The sequence below is a fragment of the Balaenoptera acutorostrata genome, chromosome 8 (genome assembly GCF_949987535.1).
Source record: "Balaenoptera acutorostrata chromosome 8, mBalAcu1.1, whole genome shotgun sequence".
In the NCBI taxonomy this organism is placed as follows: Eukaryota; Metazoa; Chordata; class Mammalia; order Artiodactyla; family Balaenopteridae; genus Balaenoptera; species Balaenoptera acutorostrata.
In genome coordinates, this window is record NC_080071.1 from 10,872,917 (window position 1) to 10,896,272 (window position 23,356).

Here is a 23,356-nt window from a genome sequence, read left to right on the forward strand (position 1 = left end):
TGGGGAGGATGTGAAGAAAAGGGAACCCTCATGCACTGTTGGTGGGAATGTAAGTTAGTGTGGCCTCTATGGAAAACAGTACTGAGTTGTATTAAAAGTATGACTATCATATGATACAGCAATTCCAGCTCTTGGTATTTATCTGAAGAAAACAAAAACACTAATTCAAAAAGATATGTACTCCCATGTTCATTGCAGCATTGTTTACCATAGCTAAGATATGGAAACAACCTAAGTATTCACCAATAGATGAATGGATAAAGAAGATGTGGTATATATACAATGGAATACTACTCAACAGTAAAAAAGAAAGAATTCATGCCATTTGCGATAACTAGGATAGACCTAGAGGGTATTATTCTAGTTGAAGTTAAGTCAGACACAGTAAGACAGATACTGTATAACTTCACTTATATGTGGAATCTAAAAACAAAACAAAAGAACAAAACAGAAACAGACTCATATATACAGAAAACAAACCTATGGTTGCCAGAGGAGAGGGGGCAAAGGATGGGTGAAATAGGTCAGAGGGATTAATAGGTACAGACTTCTTGTTATAAAATAAATAAGTTATGGGGATATAATGTACAGCATAGGGAATATAGTCAATAATATTATAATAACTTTGTACGGTGACAGATGGTTACTAGACTTATGGTGATCATTTCATGATATATAAAAATATGGAATCACTATGTTGTATACCTGAAACTAATATAATATTATATGTCAATTATGATTCAATAAAAAAACCCCCAAAAACCCACCAAACCAATAAGTAAATAAATAAAACTATCTTCTTCATTGCCAGTGGACTCTTTCTACTAAAAAGTACGCCGTCAAAGCTACACTTTGGAAAGAGAACTAAGTAGAATATATTTTTTACTTATTTTTGTTCCTTTACCTAAGAGTAAGGGAATTATGCCCAAATAGAATGTGTGCTCCTTTAAATCTTCCTCTTCTTTTTAATCTTTTCTAAACATACCAAAAAAAAAAAAAAAAAAACCCACCAAAATAGACCGTTCAGTATTTTCCTTCTCTTAGTCTGCCCAGGCTGCTATAACAAAATGCCACAGACTGGGTAGCTTATAAACAACAGAAATTTATTTCTCATAGTTCTGGAGCCTGGAAGTCCGAGATCAGGGTGCCAGCCTGGCTGATCAAGGGCCCTTTTTGGGTCACAGACTTTACATTGTATCCTCACATGGTGGAAGAGGCTAAGGATATCTCTGGAACCTCTTTTATAAGGATACTAATGCCATTCATGAGGACTCCACCCTCATGACTTAAGACCCCCCCATACAGTCCACCTCCTAATACAGTCACCTTTGGGGGTTAGGATTTCAACATATGAATTTGTGGGGGACACACACATTCAGACCATAGCATTCTTCAGAACATACTTTACACCTTTTAAATCTTATTTTGTAAGCTAAAATTTTCTCTACTTTTGTTGATTGTGCCATTAATCGTGGAGACCCCTCCATTTTGTATGCAGAATTTTAAAGTTTTTTTTAAAGATCCATATGGATACATTGTTTTAGTGCAAGTCCATCAAATGAAAAGCATAGTGGAGGAATTATCTTTCAAACTGAATGTATGGGAGTTACTTTGTACTTAAACCTCACCTTCTATTTGTCACCTCTGATTCCACACCCTGTTTTCAGACTAACATTTTACCAACTTTCAAGGTCATTTCTCTCTGGGCCCTAGGATATTAGCAAACCACCTAATTCAGCTCACTATGAGTCTAACAGTATGCTCTGAATCCTTTTATCTCATCAATAAAGATATGAAGGAAACTATCCTCATGACAGGTTTCCACTAAATATCATTTGATTCACTGTCATCATGTGAATCACTGGAAACACAGTGATGGCTAACTACTCTTTGTAGCTTTGTCAGATTCTTCCATTACCTAGAGTGGGTATAAACCAGACTACTTTAGCTCTCTGAAAACTTCTTCCCTCTTATTGATGAGATGCTGCAGCTGTTAATACTTCCTCATAAATAGATATCCCCAGACCCTAACCTGCCTAGATTGAAACTGATTCCATCTTTTGTCCAGAGGTTTCATTGAAGAATACATTGTAGGGTAACTATGACAACACTAGTGTGATAAAAGAAAAGCAAACTCCAATAATCTAGAATTCCCTTCAGCCATTTTTTCAAGGGAGAATTTATAAGACACTTTATGTTGCAACTTGCTTTATGTGGTAAAGATAATATAAAAGAGATATCCCTCTGTATTCAGTTTGTTTGTTTTTCTTTTTTTCCTCTTTTTTCCTGTGTTTTATTTTGGTTTCAGGACCAGATTTAGAATAAAAAACAGATTGGTCATCGGGGATAATAATCTTTGAGAAAGCAATTTTAATACGATACAGTGGCCAAAAATATATTTAAAAAAAATAACTGATAATTGTAGAAATTGGATGATGGATACCTGAGAGTTCAATATAGTATTCCTCTACTTTGGTATATTTTGAACATTTTCTATAACAAAAAAATTAAAATAAGTAAAGCTTAAAGTATATTCTCAATCTCTTTTGCTGTGGTGCATCTTATCAGATATCCTCTAAATTACCCTTGGCATCATCCCCCAAACTGGATCTATGTCCAGAGAGAGAGATTAAAGTATAATTGAGGTGAAATGTACTATTACTTTACTGTATTTAATAATTTGATGAGAAAAGTAGAGTGGTAATAGCAAAGTGGTGGTAATCCCTGAATGCTGGAAACTGGGGGCCACTCAGGTAGGTCATTGATATTGTTTGTATATGTTTAGAGGAAGAAAGAGGGGAACAGAGTGTGGATTACACAAGGGTGCTAGGAAGAAATAAGGTTTTAAGAAACTCTAGGTTCAGATGGTAAAGAACATGAAAAAAGAAGGTGAAGAACAAACTCAGGAAGGGCTGATAATGAAAAGCTGAGCTCAAGCAATCTCTGCATATTATCACACATCCAGAATAAAGGAAGGAAGCCTGATCACGGGATTTCTGTGGGTTTGATCCCAGTGACCCTGGACAGACTGAACATTCAGATGCCTACAAGAACTTCAGCTTTAGCCTGAAACTGATCCAGGCAGAAAAGGACCCTGCACCTTCAACGATATGGTTTTCCAAAAAGATTTATCTGCCCTCAGCTTGAGAATGGGGGTAGACTGAACTAGAAAGAAAAGGCAGTGATTTCAAGGGTTTGGACTCAAGGAGAGAGCAGAAAATGAAAGAACTGAGATTGCTTAAGAGAGATGGCTTACAGTTTTCAGGCTGTACTGAGCTAATGAAGCAATATCTTAACCAGTAACTCACTTCATCTATCTATAGTTTTTTCCTAAACGTGTCCAAAAGGAGAGTAATATCAGACACGGAACTGAACAGATTGTATATACTGTATTTTGGTAGATATTATGGGAAAGGTATGCTCCAGAGAGGGAAAAGGGTATCAAGCTGTAGAGAGATATTTGGAGGAGAAATCTCTCCCCCCTTGCATTTTTAAGTGATTGAGAAGGTAAGTTTTTTGCTCAAAATGAGGGGCAGAGAAAATCCAGCTAAAGTTGATTTCTGTTTGGGATCTGAGAGTGGCATTTCATCAGCCATTTGGAACTTAATTGCCAAAGCATAAATAAATTTCTATAGCCCCTTATTCTCTTTATAAATAGCACTTTCTCACTTGTGTGCTATTGTTCATTTGCCTGAAAAGCAAATTAAGGCTTTCTAGTAGCTATCCACAAATGCATAGCAGCTTTGTAGGTCCTGCTTTATTTATTATTCTCATTTGTGATTTCAGAATTTATGTTGAGAATATACGTATTAAACTAGCCAAACATGCAAAGTTAGCTGGCATGCCTATTATTTAAGAAAACATGATTAAATTCTAAGTCATCTTCACAAATCTAATGACCTTTAATGGGGAAAAATGCAGATTAAATAACCTAAATAAAAGAAATAGATGTTAGAAATTTACATGAACAGGGAGAATATTATCTGGTAATCATGATATAACTGAAACAATAAAAATAATAACAAAACCTTTATATTGAACACTGACCAGGTCTTAATCAGAGTACTGTTTTCTAGAATAAAACTTCTTAGCGTAGATAGAATGACAAGACTTCATAGCATAGATAGAATGACAATTACTTCTCCCTTTCTTCCTGACAGGGAGAAGTTCAACCAATATATGAATGTTTAGTAAATGACAGGAGGAAAGCCTAAATGAAGTAGGGAAAAGATCATTAATGTGAGTATAGGTCTTAATATTCCTCAAATATCTAGAAAGGAATCATAGATTGTGATCAATCATTCTACGTTTGAGTAGAAGGCTGAAAAAGAGCAGGCTGCAGAAACAGAGACTTAGTATAATCACGGGACAACTTCCTTATTGTAAAAAGTATGTGATATTTTAATGAATTAGCAGTGTGAAATCTCATCATGAGGTGTGTTTAAGCTGAATGACAAATACCCTTGTATCTCACAGAGAGACTTAAAAGAGGAGGTTTAAAGTTCTGTCTATTCGTAGAATCCTGGGATTACCTAAAGAATCAAGGATTAATATCATCTTTTAAGAATGATTTAATAGAGAATTCTAAAACCTTGGGCACCCATCTAATATTGATAAGTTGGTGACTATCAATATTCTAAAAAAAAATGTAAGTGTGGTAAAGAAGCATAATCATCTAATAATAATACATGAAAAGTATCCATTTTTACTCTGCTATTCACAAATTCTGACTCTACACCTGAGTCTACTCAAGGGAAAATATAACATTTGACCTCCAACTTCAAGAGTTGTACAGATGATAAGATATGTGAAAGCAATTTAAGAACTATAGAGCATTGCAGACACATAGGCTTCTGTTATTAGTATAAACAATAGTATTAAAAACAAATCATTCCTATATCTCAATGGCACATATATGAATCTCTTAACTCTGAATATGAAACCTTTTACTCTTTGCATAAAACTCTGCAAGGGAATCTATATCTAAGAATTAAAGAAGGGCCTGAGGTTAACCATTTACTTTTATTTATTTTTTAAGTTTTTATGAGAGTATAAATTCATACAGTAAAGTTCACAAAGTGTATTGCTCAAAGAATTTTAGTAAATGAATACACCCATGTAACCACCATCCAAGTCAAGATAATAAAGAACATTACCAAGATCCTAGGATATTTCCTCATGCCTCATTCCAGTCAAGTATCCCAAAGATAACCACTATTCTGAATTTAATCACTATAGACTTATTTTAACTGTTTTGGAAGTTCATATAAATGAAATCATATGGTATGTACTCTTTGTGTCTGGCTTCTTTGGCTCAACCTTATTTCTGTGAGAGTCATAGTTGTGGTTGTATGAAGCAGTTGTTCATTATTTTTATTGCTGTATATTATTGCACTTTAAGAATACAGAAGCACTTTTGGAATGGCACTCTGAAAATCTCCTCTCCTATAAAAGCAATGAGAACACTATTAAAAATTGTCAAAATCAAATTCTTCAGACGTCTGGAAATAAACCAAAGATTTACAGCAATCTGAAGAGCATTTATTCAAGAAAAACAATTGAATTTTGGTAAAAACAGTGAGCTTTGTGACATTTTAACTTGCCCTATTTTGATTGCTCTCTCCCCAGATCCATGGTAGCCTTGAAAATAAGCAGCCTCACACCATAGTAGCTGTGAAAAGCACCCTAGTAGACACTGAAGGGGGCAGAATGGATTTGGAACTCCCCAAAAGTCCTCAGTCAATTGTCACTATTTGACCTGTCTGGAAGCTTCCTGGAAAAGCCCCATTCATGAGGCTTGTCTTTATTTTACCTAACCCAGAGTTTGCTCAGTGAGGAGAGCTCTATCCCAGGGCACTGTCAAAAACATTCAGCAGCAATTGTTTAACATCATAGCTGTTTAAAACAGAGATACCATTTGAGAAAAATAAGTGGCTTGCCAAAAAATGTAAAAGGGAACTCTGGAAAATAGATGTCCATAGTGGGCTTTGGAAAGCTCCAACATATTCCTGGGTATCTAGAAGGCCACATGCATATACACGGCTGTGTGCATGCCCCAGAAAGACCAGGGAAGGCCCTATTCTTTCACCTCTAGCACAACCAGAGGCGCTGTGCAAATAGGAAATGAAGGCTAAGGCAGACATAAAATGCCAGAGCACTGAAGGCATGCCCCAACACAAACACACACAGATCCTCTTGGAAAATTCTTGGACACATTGTTTCAACACACTTAAAGAGATTAACTTGTGAATGATAACAACAACAAACACCAACAACAATAAACCCTGGAAGGAGGGGATTTTACTTTATGAAATTAGCACATTATATTATATAAAACTCAAGTTTTCAACAACAGCAAAACAAATTACAAGACTTGCTAGGACAGGTAAGTATGGCCAATACACAGGGGAAAAAAGCAGTTAATGGAAACTACCTCTGAGGAATCTCAGATGTAAATCTTACTAGGCAAAGAATTTAAATTAGCTACCATAAACATGTTTAAAGAATGAAAGGAAATCATAGCTAAAGAATTAAAGTATGAGAAAGATGGCTCATCAAATAGAGAATTTCAACAAAAAGATAGAAATCACATATATATATATATATATATACCAACTAGAAAATTTGGAATTGAAAAATACAATAAACAAAATGAAAATTTCACCAGAGGGGCTCAAGGTCAGATTTGAGCTGACAGAATAAGAATGGGCAAACTTGAAGATAGGTCAAATAGAAATTGTCCAGTCTGAGAAACAGAAATTTTTTTCTTAATGAAGAAAAATGGACAGAGCCTCAGAGATCTGTGGAACACCATCAATAATACCAACATATGCATAATAGGAGACTCAGAAGAAGAAAGAGATACAAAAAATATTTAAAGAAACAATGACCAAATCTTTTCCAAATTTGATACAAAATATTAATCTATAGGTCCAGGAAGCTCAACAAACCCAAAGTATGTTAAACATAAAGAGATTAACCCCTTTACACAGACAAATCATATTGTCAAACTGTCAAAAAACAAAGAGTAAAAATGTATTTTTGTTTGTAATGCTTTTATTTCCCTGTATGAATTAAAAATATACACATAAATTATAAAACCACATTGATGGACTTAATATATACAAATATAATTTGTATGACAATAATAGCACAAAAGTTGGGGTGGGAAAATGAACTATAGTGGAGCAAAGTCTTTGTACATTATTGAAATTAAGTTGGTAATAATTGAGGTAGATTGTTTTAAGTTAGTATGCTAATTGTAATTCCCAGGGCAACCACTAAAAAAAAAAAAACAAACCTCAAAATAATGTAATAGAATAAACAACAAGGGAATTAAAGTAGTACACTAGGAAATATCTAACAAAAAAGAATACAGAAAGGGAAAAAAGTCATAAGACATAGAACACAAAAAACAAAAAGGTAAATGAAATCCTACCTTACCAGTAATTACATTAAATGTGAATGAATTAAACATTTGAATCAAGACAGATATCGGCAAAATGAATTTTTAAAAAATGATCCAACTATATGATATCTATAAAGACACATGTGTGATTCAAAGAATAAAAAGGTTGAAAGTAAAAGAATAGGAAAAAAAATCTCTTTGGTTACTGTAACCAGAGAGACCTAGTAACCAAAAGAGACCTAGAGTGGCTATACTAATATCCAACAAAGTAGAGTTTAAGACAAAAACAGTTACTAGAGAAAAAGAAGGGCATTTTATAATAATAAATGAGTCAATCCCTCAGAATGGCATAACAATTTTAAATATATATGCACCTCACAGCAGATCTCCAAAATACATGAAGAAAAAACTTGTGGAATCAAGAAAGAAACAGACAATTCAAAAACAACAGTTTGACAGAAGTAGAGTTACAGATGTAGAAAACAAACTTATGGTTACCAGAGGATGGGGGGAGGGGTAAATTGGGAGATTGGGATTGACATATACACACTACTATATATAAAACAGATAACTAATAAGAACCTGCTGTATAGCACAGGGAACTCTACTCAGTACTCTGTAATGGCCTATATTGGAAAAGAATCTTAAAAAAAAAAAAAAAAAAAAGAGTGGATGTGTGGATGTGTGTGACTGATTCACTTTGCTCTATGCCTGAAACTGGCACAGCATTGTAAATCAACTATACTCCAATAAAAAATTTTTAAAAAAAAGTTTGAGGCAGCGATATCCTACTTTCAATAATAGAGAGAGATCAACAAGAATTGAAAAGTGCATGACAGTATAAGACAACTAGGCCTAAAATACAAGTATAGAACACTCCACCCAACAACAGCAGAATTCACATTCTTCTCAAGTGCATGTGGAATAATTCTCTAGGATAGACCATATGTTAGGCCATAAAAGAAGCCACAATAAATTTAAAATGATTGAAATCATACAATTTATGTCCTTTGGCCACAATGTAATAATATTAAAAATCAATAACAGAAGGAAATTTGAGAAGCTCATAAATATGTGAAAATTGAACAACACACTCCTAAATAACAAATGGATCAAAAAATCACAAGGAAAATTAGAATATATTTTGAGATGAATGAAAATGAAAACACAACATGCTAAAGCTTACAACATACAGTGAAAGAAGTGCTCAGAGAAAAATTTATAGTTATAAATGCCTAGATTAAAAAAGAAGAAATATCTCAAATAGCCAAAACTTCCACCTTAAGAAACTAGAAAAAGAAGAGCAAACTAAATCCAAAACAAGCAGGAAGGAAAAACAAAGATTAGAGAGGAAATAAATAAAGTAGGGAACAAAAAAATAGAGAAAAAACAACAAAACTAAAGATCGATTATTCGAAAATATCAAAAAATTGGCAATACTTTAGCAAGATAGATTAAAAAAAAAAGAAAAAGATCGATTATTTGAAAATACCAACAAAATTGGCAATCCTTTAGCTAGATTGATCAAAAAAAAAAAAGAAAAAGAACTGAGAAAGAAGACTCAAATTACTAAAATTAGAAATGAAAAATGGGCCATTTGTACCAATCTTACAGAAATAGGAAAGATTATAATGGAATACTTTGAACACTGTATGTCAACAAATTAGACAACCAAGATGAAATGAACAAAGTATTAATACTAGAAAGACACAAACTACTGAAAATTTTTTATCTGTAATATCATTATTTACATATTTAAGACTTTATTATTATGTAAGTTATATTAAAATTTAAGTTTATAATCTTGTTGATCCCTTTATCATTATGAAGCACTCATTTTTTTCTCTAGTAATACTTTTTGCCCTAGAGTTTCTTTGCCTGGTATAAGTATAATTACATTGTTTTCTTTTGGTTATTATTTCATATTATATTTTTTATAACTATTACTTTATACATTTAAGAGTCCTTATATTTAAGGTGTATCTCATAAGGTGCATACAGTTGGTTATTGTTTTTCTGTCCACTTTGACCATCTTTTTCATTTAATTGGAGTATTAATCCAACTAAGTGTAATTATTGCTATATTTGGATTTAAATCTACCTTCTTACTATATGTTTCCTATTATACCATCTTCTTTTAGGTTAATCAAGTGTTTATTATTCCATTTGCCACATCTATTAGATTACTAGTTATATATTTGTTATTTTGTTGGTTATCATAAATAAGAGATTCCAGCATTCATCCTTTGCTTGTTACAGTCTACCTTAAATTAGTACATTTACACTTCTCGGATAACACTTTTAGTGTTGTCATCTATTTTAACCCTGCATATATTTTAAATCCTGCATATATTTTATATCCTATAATGCATTACTACTATTATTTGTATAGATTTACTAATTTACCCTTCCCTGTGTTCTTAATTTTTTTCCTGCAGTTCCATGTGTAAACCTGAAAAAAATTCCTTTAGATTTTTTTTTTACTATAGATCTGTTAGCAGCAAATTCTCTCTGCTTTTGTTTGTCTGAAAGTGTATTTATTTCACATTCTTTTCTGATGGATATTTTGTGAGTATAGAATTTTGGGTTGGGAATTACGTTCTTTCAGAACTTTAAAGATGACATTCCATTGTCTTCTGGATTCCATAGTTTGTATCAAAAAGTCAGACTTAAATCTTTTGCTCCTTTGAAAGTAATGTATATATATATTTTTTTCTCTGACTACTTTCAACATTTATTTTTATCATTGTTTTTCAGATGTTTGATTATTATGCTCTGGGTATAGCTTCCTTGTATTTCTCCTGTGGTGTTGTGGAGCTTCTTGAATTTATGACTTCCTGTCTTTCATCAGTTTTCTAAAAGTAGTTGCCAATAGTATTTGAAATGTTGCTTTTGTTCAATTCATGCACTTCTATCCTTCTGGGACTCCAAGTACAGGTATATCAGACTTTTAAACTCTTTTCCACATAGCTCTTATTCTCCTGTATTTTCTACCTCTTTCAATCTCTATATTTAAATTTGAATATTTTTGACAGCCTTCTCTCTTAGTTCACTATCCTTCTCTCTAATGTGCCTAATCCATTATAAACTCATCTTTCAATTTGTTTTAGTTCTTGTAATTTCTGGTTCTAGCATTTCTATTTGGTCCTGTTTTTTATATACTTGGTAATTTTTAAATTGGATGCTGAACATTGCGTGTAAAAGAATTGAAGACTCTACATAAAGTTATCTTTTTCCAGAAAGGATTTAATATGCCCCAGTCATGTAATGTATGGACTTATTACATTACTCCAGTTGATGCTGGATTTCAGACTTTTAGCATCATCAATTTCCAGTTTGTTCTAACTCTTAAAGCATAGCCTTTAATTTTTAAGGAGTAGACTTCTTGGGTTCTCTTATGAAATCCTGAGGTGTTTACTTGGGCTCTTGCACCTTGATGGTCTCTAAATTTTCATCTTTGTCTCCCAAGGTCTCCAAGACTGCCAAAAATCTCTGCTCACTCTTTAACCTCCAAGCTGTTCCTTTACACTTAGTTTCTCTGCATTTTACCCTGCACGGTTTGAGTCAGCACATGCCGTAAGGGGAAATCACACAGAAGTCTGGGCTTCCTCCTCTGTAATTTTTTCAACTTCTGGATCTTAGTCTTTCAAGTCCTAATCACCCTGTTACACTCAAGCTTTAACATCTGTCTCCCTACTCCAGTGAGACGGCTGTAAGCCCAGGCTGACACTTTCTTAGCCTGTATTACCCATGCCATGAATCTGCAAATATGTAAGTGAACATTTGAGGTGAATGTGGAGCTCAATTTATTATAGTTTTCTCCTCTCTGGGATCTTGGTCCCTCCAGTGCTGGCTTCCTTAGTTCCTGTCTAGTGACTTCAAACAATTGTTGTATATACTTTTAAACAGTTGTTCTCAATAGGAGAGTTAAAGTAGTATAAACTATTCTATCATAGCCAGAAGTGGAAGTTGAACCATTTACTTTTAATTTGCAATTTTCCTTAATCTCTACTTTCAACATAGTCTTCTTATTTGTGGTTTTAAAACTGCAGAGTTAAAATTGAGTCAGAAAAATTATGTACCTGGGTGGACTTGAAATAAGAAAAATGAGTCAGGAAAGCCTCTATTCAAATATTAAATAAAATTTGTACAGATGCTGTTTTTCAATGATTAGCCTAAATCACAAAGGGAAAATGGATTCCTGAATTATGTAGGTGTTTATCTAATATTGAAGATTCACTATTCTGTGTATCCCGGGTCTAATGTCAGTGTTGAAAAATAAAATCAAAACATCCTTTTGGTTTTACAAGTACAAAATTTAGTGCCTTTTAATGACATATATTTTGCACTACTTTTTGAATATATAACATATATTTCCTCCTTACAAAAAGATGAGATTGACAGTTTGGTGGGTAATTTTTTTTTTAAGTGAGAGAAGTAGGTCTCTCTACTATGTAGCATAGGTCTTCTGGATGGAACATGCTCCACTTAGAGCTCTGTTTCCTGCTTGGAAGGACAATTAATATGCTTACTACTTGAGAAACAGCATGGCTCATTGGACTAAGCTTTGAGTCAGTAGTTCGGAGTTATAATCCTACTTCTGCTACTGATTCAATTTGTGCCCCTGGGCAAGCCATTTAACCTTTGTATTTGTTCACCTGAAAAATGGGATAAAATTATCACTTATTTGCTAGAGTAGCTAGTAATAACTGATTTTGAATATGAAGAAGTGCATATATTTTGACCAGTTAAGATTACTACAAACATTCCTACAATTAAGTTTCCCCTAAAGCCTCAGTACTGCTTTGATTAAAATTCTTCTGATCTAAGTTAAAATGAAGCACAATAAAGTGCAGTTAAGTGTTTTGCCTAATTTGCATGCTTAAACAGGTAGGAAAATCCAGTGTAGTTTAGCCTGAGAAAACAAATTATTTTTAAAATAGAGAGGAAAATAATCTTTCTTCCCCCCACTGTTTTTTTTTTTAATTTTAAGAAGTATTATATATTATACACATGTACTATTCCCTATTACCAAATTGCAAAAATTCACATTTACGCACAATAATAATAAACTCACATCTATCCTTTTCCTTTTCTTATTTATAATTCTTCAGAAACAGAGTTTTAATAATAATTATTCTTAAATTTTATGATAATTTTATCTCAGCATGGACTGTTTTAAATGCTCTAACCATATTATAAAAGGGAAATGATCAGATCACTCCTTTGCCTGGTGCTTTATCTTACTTTGCAGAGTCTATGCTTCTGATAAAAATATGAAAATTGAATTTTTTGTATACAGAGAAATTTAAAATATACTTGTACTTTGGAAAGGTGCCATTGAAAGGAAGCCTTAAAAAGAATGCTTTTAAATATTTAATAAATTATCCTCAATTTATTTCATAAATTTGAATATAATATAAAATAGAAGACAATAAATTGTCTCTCTTTACCATGTGCCTCCTTTTAACTGCTTCTAATATATTTGTAGTTTCTCTGAGACTCAGTTTTTTTTTCTTATTATGAAATGGTAATAATATTATCAAGGCTACCTGCTTCATAAAGTTGTAATGAAAATTAAGTAAGAATGTGTCTGAAAACACATTAAAAACCATTTATCTTGTTAGAGATAATGTTGAAGAATGCTGTCATCGAACAGCCTTCACGTAACATTCCTAAATTCTTGAAGTCTTAATGTTTTTACTTTCCAGCCTAATCTTTGTCACCATTCTAGGTGGTTTCAACATCCTTGCAAATGACCCATCCAGCTCCCTGGAGGCTTTGATATCCAATTTTTTCATCTCCTCATTGCCAGTGACCATTTTTTTCTATCACTGCAGTGGTAAATCCCTGGCCACTGTCGTCACCAGATACGACTCCCCTCCACACATTGAATTCTATTCTTAGATTATCTCTCCTATCCTTCTCGCTCACTTGCTTAAACATCTGCCCAGAAGCAAGGATTCCTCTGAATGGTATCAGCCTTCTAATCCATTACACGTATCTCTTCTTTCTATCCACAACAGCCTCTTCTGTGCTATACTTTCTTCTTATGAGACTCAAATTCCATTATTCATTGTCCCAATGACTCCCATACAACTCCCATAACTTCCTTGTTCCTCTCTTCCTCAAATCCAACCATTGAAGAACTCATTCATCTGCCTTCTCTGTGGTGCCAATAACTATGTGTTCTGGGAAATAACCACACACAGCTGGGCAGACTGGAGTCATGATAAACATGATATCCAACCTCAAATGGGTGCACAAGTCTGGAAATTCTACTATAACGCTTCTCTCTCCAACCTCAATCAGGACTATTTTGTAACTTTTTATCCTGCCCCTTCCACTTTAAGCTGAAAACCTTGCTTTATATTTCAGGGAATTTAGAGCCCTCAGCTGAGATTATCATCACCCTCCAGTGTCAAGTTGTACGAACTCACCGGCTTCTGCTTGCCCTTTCTTCTTCCTGCCTGCCTCAACATGGCTTCTGCTGAAACTACTGTCAAGGAGAGCAGTTCTCTCCATGATGCCACATGCAGTGACGCCTTATCTTTTTACTCTTCAATTTACTTATGTCTCTATAGATTTCAATACTGTTCCTATTTCCCTTTTACAAAACACTTTCATGTATGACATCTGTCTGTCTCTTGGTTTTTATCTCATCTCTTCGGCTTTTTCATTACTTTTTCATCCCCTTTCCTGGCTTTTAATCCTCTACTTGCTAAATTTCTTTTCTCTGTCCACTATTTAGATGCTCTCATTCATTTCCATGGCCTTAAATACCATTTGTGTGCTGACAGTTCCCAAATTTGTATCTGTGAGACTGCATGTTCTTCCAAACTTCAGTCACCTACATCCAATTGCTTGCTCTACATCTCCATTTGGATGTCTCACAGGTGTCTCAAATTTAACATTTTCAAAATTGAAATCTTTCACTATTCATCTCTTTACTCCCTTCCCTATCATATATCTCTCCCCCTAAATCTTGCCCAACTCAACAAATGAAACTACCTCTGCTCCTTTGCTCAAGAAAAAAAGTAGGAGTCATCCAATTCGTTGGCAAATCCTGTTGATTCTGCTTCCAAAATATATCTTGAATCTGCCTGCTTCTTTCCATAATAGTTTGAGGTACCATAATGTCTTGCCTGACTTACTGCAACATCCTTCTAACTAACTCTCTGCTTTCTTTGGTAATCTCTTGCAACCTGTTCTCCATACAAGAGCAAGAGTGATCTTTTCAACATAAACCAGACCATGTAACTCCCTTACTTAAAATCCTCAAGTGGCTGGACACTTCGCTTTGAATAAAATACAAGAACCTTACTTTGGCCTATAAGATCTTGCAGTCTGGGGCCTGTATCCCTCTGTCTCCTTATTCATACCACTCTTTCACTGCCACAAGAGCCTCCTTTCAATTTCTTCAACATATCGTAGGTTTTGTACATACTGTTCCTTCTTAACTAGCTCCTCTCGTAGCTATCTCTTTTTCATCTTGTAGGTTTCAGTTTAAATGCCACTTCCTTAGTCAGTCCTTCCTGAATCATTCTCTTATATAAGCCCCTTCTTCCTATCCAGTACTACCACTCTTATGCTTTATCTCAACATCCTGTCAATTTTTAGAAATAATCCTTCCCATTTAACAATTATTTGTTTACTTGCTATTTTTCTGTCTTCCTTATGATACTGTACGCTCAATGAGGGCAGAGACTATATACATTTCATTTATCACTATACAATCAACACCTAGCACAAATCTTGTAGCTAATAATTACTTGTCAAATAAATGAATATCACAGATGAAGATGGACAATGTAATGAAAATGACTGATTCTTATGCAGTCTTGCATTATAGAATATTTTAGGACTATAGCATCAAAGCTTTATTTAAGATTTTAAGCATTTGTCAAAATGGATGAAGGGCACTGTTTTCGAGAAAGAGTGTTGGGTATATAGCCTATTCTCTACTTCAATGCTTCTCAAACTGTATTTGGCAAATTTCCAATCTATGAGACTTTTGTAAAATACAATAACATTGAATTACTAAAAACATGAACTATAAATAAAAACAAAATATAAGCTCACTTATTTTTATTATTACCTTCAATTGTAGTAAAATTATTCTGTCAAGTTTCTACAAAAATTAAACAGTTTTTGTCAATGTCTGTACTAGTCTCATTGAAGATCAGTAACAAACAGTTTGAGGTTAACACTAGTTTGAGAACTGCACTTTGAGCAGTTTTGGTTTACTCCAACTTGAATGTCTTAAGTCATTGGCATTGAGTTAGGTAGGGTATCTCAAAGTCTCAAATATTCTTTGTTATAGAAAGAATAGTTGAAAACTATTAGAAATAAAAGTTAGAATACCAAGCAATAAAATAGTTATAGCATTTATAAAAGTTATAAAATTTAGAAATAAAATAGTTAGAAAACTATTAGAAATAAGATAGAAAACTAAGTCCCTGTGGTCATGAATATAAATTGGAGGATGGGCAAAAAAAAAAAAAAAACCTTCCCTGAATTAAGCCTGTTCTATTTCCCACATACTTACTGGATTTTGAACAAGTTGCTTAGCCGGGGGTGGGGGTGGGGGCGGTGCGGGGGTGGGGTGCGGGGGGGGCGGGGGAAGTCAAATGTTGCCCTTGGGATGTTACAGAAAAACCAATTGGTTGTTGAGATTTTATTACTAGCTGGGTTGGTATAGCCTTGTAATCAAAGTGCTGGATACATTATTTCCATCATAGCTAGTTTCTCTTAACTCTTCTAACTCACTTTCCTGACCTCAAATATTCTGCCTTAATGTTTTATCCCTTAGCCATTCCCACATCCTTATAACAGCACCAAAAGCTAGGATATAGAGAGTTTTCTTCCCACCTTGAGCATTTAGGGTGTGAAGGATATTCATGGAAGATACGCTGATTATTATCTGCCTTCCTTTGACTTACCAAGTTACTAAATTTCTTCCCCTTATATTATGCCTTACAGCTTAGGTATATAAGAAATTTTTTACTTGTGCCACTTCAGGAATGTCCATGTTATCTGAACATAAGAGTAGATTTTTACAGTAGCTGAAAGCAGCAGAAATACTTTAAAATCCTTCATCTAAGAGGAATTCAACATCCCTCATACTCCAAAGGGATTTTGTCATCTTCCTGAAGATGAAGGAAGAGAGATTTGGCATGTCTTGCTTATTTGTGGCTGTTGGTATATCCAAAGGCAGGTGAATACCTTAAGGTGAATTTCCTCATGATATATGGCATACTATCCAATCTCAAAGGCAAGGTCAATTCCACCCCAGTTCAATTCCAGCCCTACCTTGGAGCTGAAGATTTAAACTTAATCCATACATTTTTGAGCCATGTGAATTTCAAGCATAAGAAGAAATCAACTTTTGTTCTGGAAGCAGTCTATGATACTCATTTACCTCTGTTTCCTCATCCAGCCAACACACACTTGAATCTCTAGAGTAAATTGGCTTCTCGAGAGTCTTCCAGCTGGTAATAACTGGAAGTTCAATTGAACTTCTGTCAAGACTCTGGACTGGAAATTCTGGCATTGGGACTTCCCTGGTGGCACAGTGGTTAAGAATCCGCCTTCCAATGCAGGGGACGCGGGTTCAATCCCTGGTCGGGGAACTAAGATCCCACATAGTGTGGGGCAACTAAGCCCATGAGCTGCAACTACTGAGCCTGCGTGCTCTAGAGCCCAAGTGCCACAACTAGAGAGAAGCCCGTGTGCCACAACAAAGATACCGTGTGCCGCAATTAAGGCCCGACGCAGCCAAATAAATAAATAAAAATTAAAAAAAAAAGGACTTCCCTGGTGCACAGTGGTTAAGAATTCTCCTGCCAATGCAGAGTCCTGCCAATGCAGAGGACATGGGTTCAATCCCTGGTCCGGGAAGATCCCACATGCCGCAGAGCAACCGAGCCTGTGCGCCATAACTACTGAGCCTGCGCTCTAGAGCCCGTGAGCCACAACTACTGAGCCACGTGCCACAGCTACTGAAGCCCGCGCGCCTAGAGCCCATGCTCTGCAACAAGAGAAGCCACTGCAATGAGAAGCTCGCACACCGCAGCGAAGAGTAGCCCCCGTCGCTGCAACTAGAGAAAGCCCACGCACAGCAACAAAGACCCAATGCAGCCAAAAATAAATAAATTTATGTTAAAAAGAAATTCTGGCATTGGAGTGGCTACAAGGCTAGGTATCAGGTTTGGGGACTGAGTGATGTTAGCTAAAGCTGTTTAACACATAACTGTCTAATGCTCAGGCAGACCAGAATTCCTTTCATGTTTCCTTTTCCTTTCCTTTCCTTCCTTCCTAAATCCAGTTTGTACAGCTTGCATTGTGTTAGGGAGGTGTTGGATTTGTAGATGAGAAAAAGTGATTATAGAAAATAGGAAGGAAAGAGGGGCAGTAGGGTTAGCTGCAGCTACCTCTACTTTTTTTAAGCTTTGGAATTCAAGTGGGAATTAGTCACATACTTTCATGTCTTATTCTGTTAAATTTTTTTTGAATTCTTTTTTTCTACTTACAAACTAAATATTTCTAAAAATGAAAGAAACTAGCCACAATGGGTTTCTGGTTCATGTGAACTGGGGAATATTAAATATTAAGTTAGTTTGTTGATCTAATTAATATAGGCATGTCTTTAGAATCATCAACATTAAGTATAATACTTCTATTATACCTAGGTTTTTAAAAAATTTTTTTGAAATATAGTTGATTTACAATGTTGTGTTAGTTTCAGGTGTACAGCAAAGTAATTCACACACACACACACACACACACACACACACACACACACACACAGGTTATTACAAGATATTGAGTTTAGTTCCCTGTACTACACAGTAGGTGTCTGTTGGTTATTTTATATACAGTAAATATTTTTGAATTTTTAAAAAATGCAGAGGGTGGGAGTGAACACAGATTCAGGAACAAAATGCACAGTTACTGTTACTGGATGTTAATAACTTTTACCATGGAGTTATTTTAACTATTAGAGAATAGTCTAGTGAAGACTTTGACTTGTTGCTCCTCTTTCATATTACAGAAAAATATTTTTCATCTTCTCTTCCGTTCTTATACTGGAAATTTGGGTGGTAAGATAAGGAATATATTTTCAAGTTTTAGTCCTATTGCTTGTTATTCCAGTTATTCCACTTGCTCTGGTTTCACAATTCAAGAAAGATTGAAGCGATGCAGAGATAAGACAACAGTGGGGCCTGATTCAGGGCATAACTAACTAACATCAAATTCCTGAATGAACTAAATAAAATACACTCTTCTACTCCAGAAATGTTAGGGAATGGAAGATTTATATTTATTTCTTGACCAGCTCATAAAGTCCAGAGAACTACATAATATGAGATTACATTTAGACACCTTGAAGACCAACTAGGGACTTTTCTTAACTGTTGCACAATATCATTCAAATTCTGAGCACCACGACTTGGGAACTGGAAATCTTGGAGGGAGCTTAAAGAGCCACAATGATTACTAATAACCTTGACAAGCTGTAGAAATGGCCAGATAGTTACAAGATGAACTTAATAGAAATACACAGTAATTTAGAGGAAGAGAAAAATAAGACACTATAAGTACAAGGGAGAAGGCTTGGCTTTGTGGGAAAATGTGGGAATCAGTAAACCATAAGCAAAACATGAATTAGCCATATAGTCCAGATGTTTTATTTATTTTTTATTAATAAAACCCCCAAACTTGTAGATTACATGTGAGAATATTGTATTTAAGAGACAGGCAGTTATCCCCTAGTCACTTATACAGTTATTTATTAAGCACCTATCATATCAGGCTAGACACTCTTAGGGCTGGCATAAAACGGGGAAGAAGACGTAAGACCCCCATCTTCACGGAGCTCGCTTAAGTGTGGTAAATAACAAAGCTAGTACCTTTAATACTCTCTTCAGTTTGTATTCTGTAGTCAACTCGAGTACAGCAAATACTGTGAGCTCCCTGAGGCAGAGATCCTACTTTTACAATTTGGATCCCATTCCGCGCCTAGCAGCATCTTTTAAGCAATCAACTTGGATTAAGGGGTAAAAATAAGCCCTAAAAGAACTAAAATTTGAAAAAGTAAACACTTGTCTGATCATCAGATATGTCGATCGAAATCTGCAGGTTTCCTCTTCAGCGCGTTTTAAATATTTGAGAACCTATTACATGCAGAACAATTCTCAACACAATGCTTTGTGTACAAAAGGGAAGGTGGGAATGGATTCATATTGCACATCATGATAATTGCCGTGGAAATCCTGCCCGGGTGGACAGCCCATCCTCCGCGGGTTATTTTCCCCCCTTTCTTTTCTCTTTTAGCCGAAAGACAAAACGCTTAAAGCAGAAGCCACAGGGGTGGGACACACCGCTAGGACTGCGGGTACAAACACCAGCTCCTGCAGCTCGGCAGGCGCGGAGGACCGACTCCCACCCCCGGCTTCCCGGCGCCCGGGATTTCAGAGCGGACGAGGCGTCCCCCCAGAGGAAAGACAGGGCGCCGCAGACGCCCCCCCCCGGAGGAGTCACCAGTCACCCGCCCCGCCCCGGGGTCCTGTTCCTCTTGGGCTCCCCCTGACCATTTAGGCGTGCGCTCCGCAGAGAGGCCAGTGGAGCACGATTAGGAAACCAGGCACTCGAGACCCCAACAGCACTCACTTGCCACCCACTGGAGCCCCACCGCCCAGCAGGCCAAGCAGGCCGAACCACGAGGCCTCGCGGTATCGAGCCTCCGCCCGCCCCGCCTCCTCGCCCTCCTGCCGGCCCCGCCCTCGCTCTCTCACCCCTCCCCCGCTCCCGCCTTGCTTCCCCGACAATCTCCTCGCGCTCCCGGCCCGGCACGCGCGCTGCGCCCGGCCGCCGCTGCCGCCACCGCCGCCGCCGCCGCCGCCGCGGAGCGTTCCTCCGCGGTGCCTGGCTTCCAGCTTCGGGCCGGAACCGGAAGTTTAGGGGGCGGGGCCGGCGGAGGCCAGGGGACCGAAAACGCGGCCGAGCCCGGAGCCCGGAGCCGGAGCCAGAGCCTGGACCAGAACTTGGCCGCCGCCTGCACCGCCGCCGCCGCCCGCCTCTCCTTCCCCGCGCCGCCGCCGCCGCCTCCGCCTCGGCCGCCACCGCCGCGAGCTCAACCGCCAGTGGTCCGGGGGACTTTGGGTGTCCGGGCTGAAGGTCGGTCCGGACGTCGGACCCAGCTCGGTTCCCGGACTGTCCAGGCGGCAGCGGACGCCGCAGCCGCCGCCTCTTCGTCGCCTCAGCCTGGCGTTTTGTTCCGACAGACCCGAGAGGCGAGCGGAGCTGACAGTGATTTTGACAGTGATTTAAACCCGCTTTTGTTGTTGTTGGCTTTTCGTTGTTTGGTTTTGTGTGTTGTGCTTGTGTGTGGCGGTTTTTCCCCCGTGGTGCATTTTTTTTTTAATTGTTGTGCTCGCTGTTTTTATTTTTCATTTTTTTTTCCTTTTTTTTCACCCCGTGAACGCTTTTTTGGTCGGGGCTTCCGAATATGTTTTATGACGGTTGATTTTACACCAGGAGGTTTGTTTCCGAGGAAGACCCAGGGAACTGGATATCTAGCGAGAACTTCCTACGGCTTCCCCGGCGCCTCGGGAAAATGGGAGCTGCTGCAAAGTTGGCGTTTGCCGTCTTTCTTATCTCTTGTTCTTCAGGTAGGTGCATGGAGCGCGGCGCGGCGGGGCTGCTGCCGCTGCCGCTGCTGGCGGCTGCGGTTGTTGTCGGGTCGACGAGCTTCAGCGGAGCCTGGGGAGGTTTCCCCCCACCCCGAGCCCCTCGGCGGCCGCCCCCCAGGGCTGATTATGATCTGGAAATCTTCGTGAATTTTCCTCGTTTTGAGTTAGGTTGGTAAGAGTGACTGCTCTGTTGTTGTGGAAGTGAGAAAGTCATGGTTTGTGGCCGTAACACTGGATGACAGCGCTGGTTGGGTTGCAATTAAGCCGCAAATACCACAAGTGACAATTTATGCAAAGGTTTGAGACCCGAAAGGCGTATTCCAAAACGTCCTTTAGTGTGGCATCCTCCAAAATAAGGGTGGTTTTTTGTTGTTGTTGTTGTTTGTGTTTTAACGTCTTTTAATTAGTGCTTCAGTGACTATCACAACAGAGATCAAGTCAGCTGCTACTTAATTTTGACCGTGAGAAACAATGCATTATATCAGCAATTTCATCTGGGTCTCCCCTCACGTTTTCTTCAACTTCAGTGTCCAGCAGTGTTAAAAATAGTTGTAGTTGTTGTTGTTGGACTATTAGCAATAACCCAGTGCAGAAGAGGTATGCCGCTGTGTGTTGGTAATGTGCTGGCTTTCAACCACCATTTATGTGCTCTTTTCTGGCAGAGATTTTGCTTACCTACGGAATACTTATTTTAAATGCGTTGTATTGAAGCATTATTTTCGGTTTAGAACAGCCCATTTGAAATTGTTCACACTGTCAAATACACTATAGTCTTCCAGGGTTGGAAGAATAATCTGGCCCATTTATATTTGAAATTTTGATTTTGAGAGAACGTTCTGTGGTTGCAACCAGTGGTTGGAAAACTAGTCTTTTGTATTTGAAATTCTGTAAATGAATACAGCATCTAGCTCAGAGGTGTGCAAATGTACCTAGGAGGAGAGTTAGTTTGATAGATGAAACAATTTTAAAGTGGCAGTGGATCTATTTATCATAAAATTCAATATTCAGTTACTAGGTTGTGAGATAGAATTATAGGGGGACAACGAATTGACAGGTTTCGTGGCCATGTCTTTATCTCGTTTGCCACAGGGAAATTAGAGGGTGGTAGTCTTTTCTTTGTGTACCTCTGTGGTGTATGTATTTGTGTGTGTGTGTGTCCGTGTCCACCCATCCTCCCTGCCCCCCTTTTTAATAGAATCTTTTGTAATGTATAGAATTTTGCTGAATGGTACATTTCCTTGTGGTTAATAAATGGATAAAGTCTAGTCTTATGTCTGTAGTGGTATTGATCAGTTCCGGGTGGGCTGAATGTGTTGTGAAATGGCGATCATTGCCAGAGATTAACCAACAGAATCATGTCTGTTTAAATGGAAGAAAGAACATGCTTAAGGCAGGCTGACAGTTCTTTTTGTGCACGGTTTGGGGAGGAAGATAAACAATGGTGTCTCTGAAATGAATGAATACTGGATAACATTAAACCTCTTGCTTTTGTGACATAACTTAACCATGTAGTTTTAATTTTTCCTGTGGTACTCTTCCTCCTCTGGCCCTATATGTTCTGGTTGGTGAACTCCTCTTGTTCTCATCCCTTTTCCTGATCTCCTGCCCTTGAGGAGGAGGGGCATCATGGCCACTGACCAAGGAATTGTGGACATTATTCCCTCCCAGACCCACCTGAGTCACACTAATTGGTGAAGGAGGCTGTTCTTGAGCAGTCGCAAGGTATTACTTCTGGAAAAGAAGGCTGTCGCTACAGATCTTACAGCTTCCTCTGCTTGGCTTGGGAATAAAAAGAACTCAGCATTAGTTTCTTGTAGGATTATTTTCACTGAGTCAGGAGGTTAATAGCTAAAATTTTGAAATAAAGTAATTTTGTTGCTGGGGAGCACATAGATATTGCACTTACATTAAACTAAATATCGTTGCATAGTTTTTTAAAAAATAAACAATCCTAGTTGAACTAAAATATAATTCTGTTGAAGATAATTGAAATAAATCTTAAAGACTTTCATCCATATTTATACATGAAGATTTTTATTACTTAAAGTATCTGATTTTTTTAAAGGGCTTTTGTTATGCATCAAATGCAGTCTAAAAAAGGATTTTTATGTTTTTTTTTCCGAATTGATTTTTCTATGTAATATGTAATGTGGCCTGCTGGAAGCATGAGGATGGCTATTTTTATGAGAATTAAAAAATTTCTGAAGTTGTAATTTTTTTTGTTTATGTATATTTGATTTTTTAAAAAATCAGG

General features: G+C 37.0%; 1 protein-coding gene across 1 annotated transcript in view; it reads left to right on the forward strand.

Moving 5' to 3' along the window:
* Positions 1 to 20,396: 20,396 nt before the first annotated feature.
* The window catches only part of ACVR2A (activin A receptor type 2A), an 86,447-nt gene continuing 83,487 nt past the window's right edge, over positions 20,397 to 23,356 (forward strand). The window contains exon 1 of the mRNA XM_007183030.2: positions 20,397 to 21,081. Within this exon, the coding sequence (XP_007183092.1) occupies positions 21,027 to 21,081 (55 nt within the window). The 5' untranslated portion in view covers positions 20,397 to 21,026. The remainder of the gene's footprint in view (positions 21,082 to 23,356) is intronic.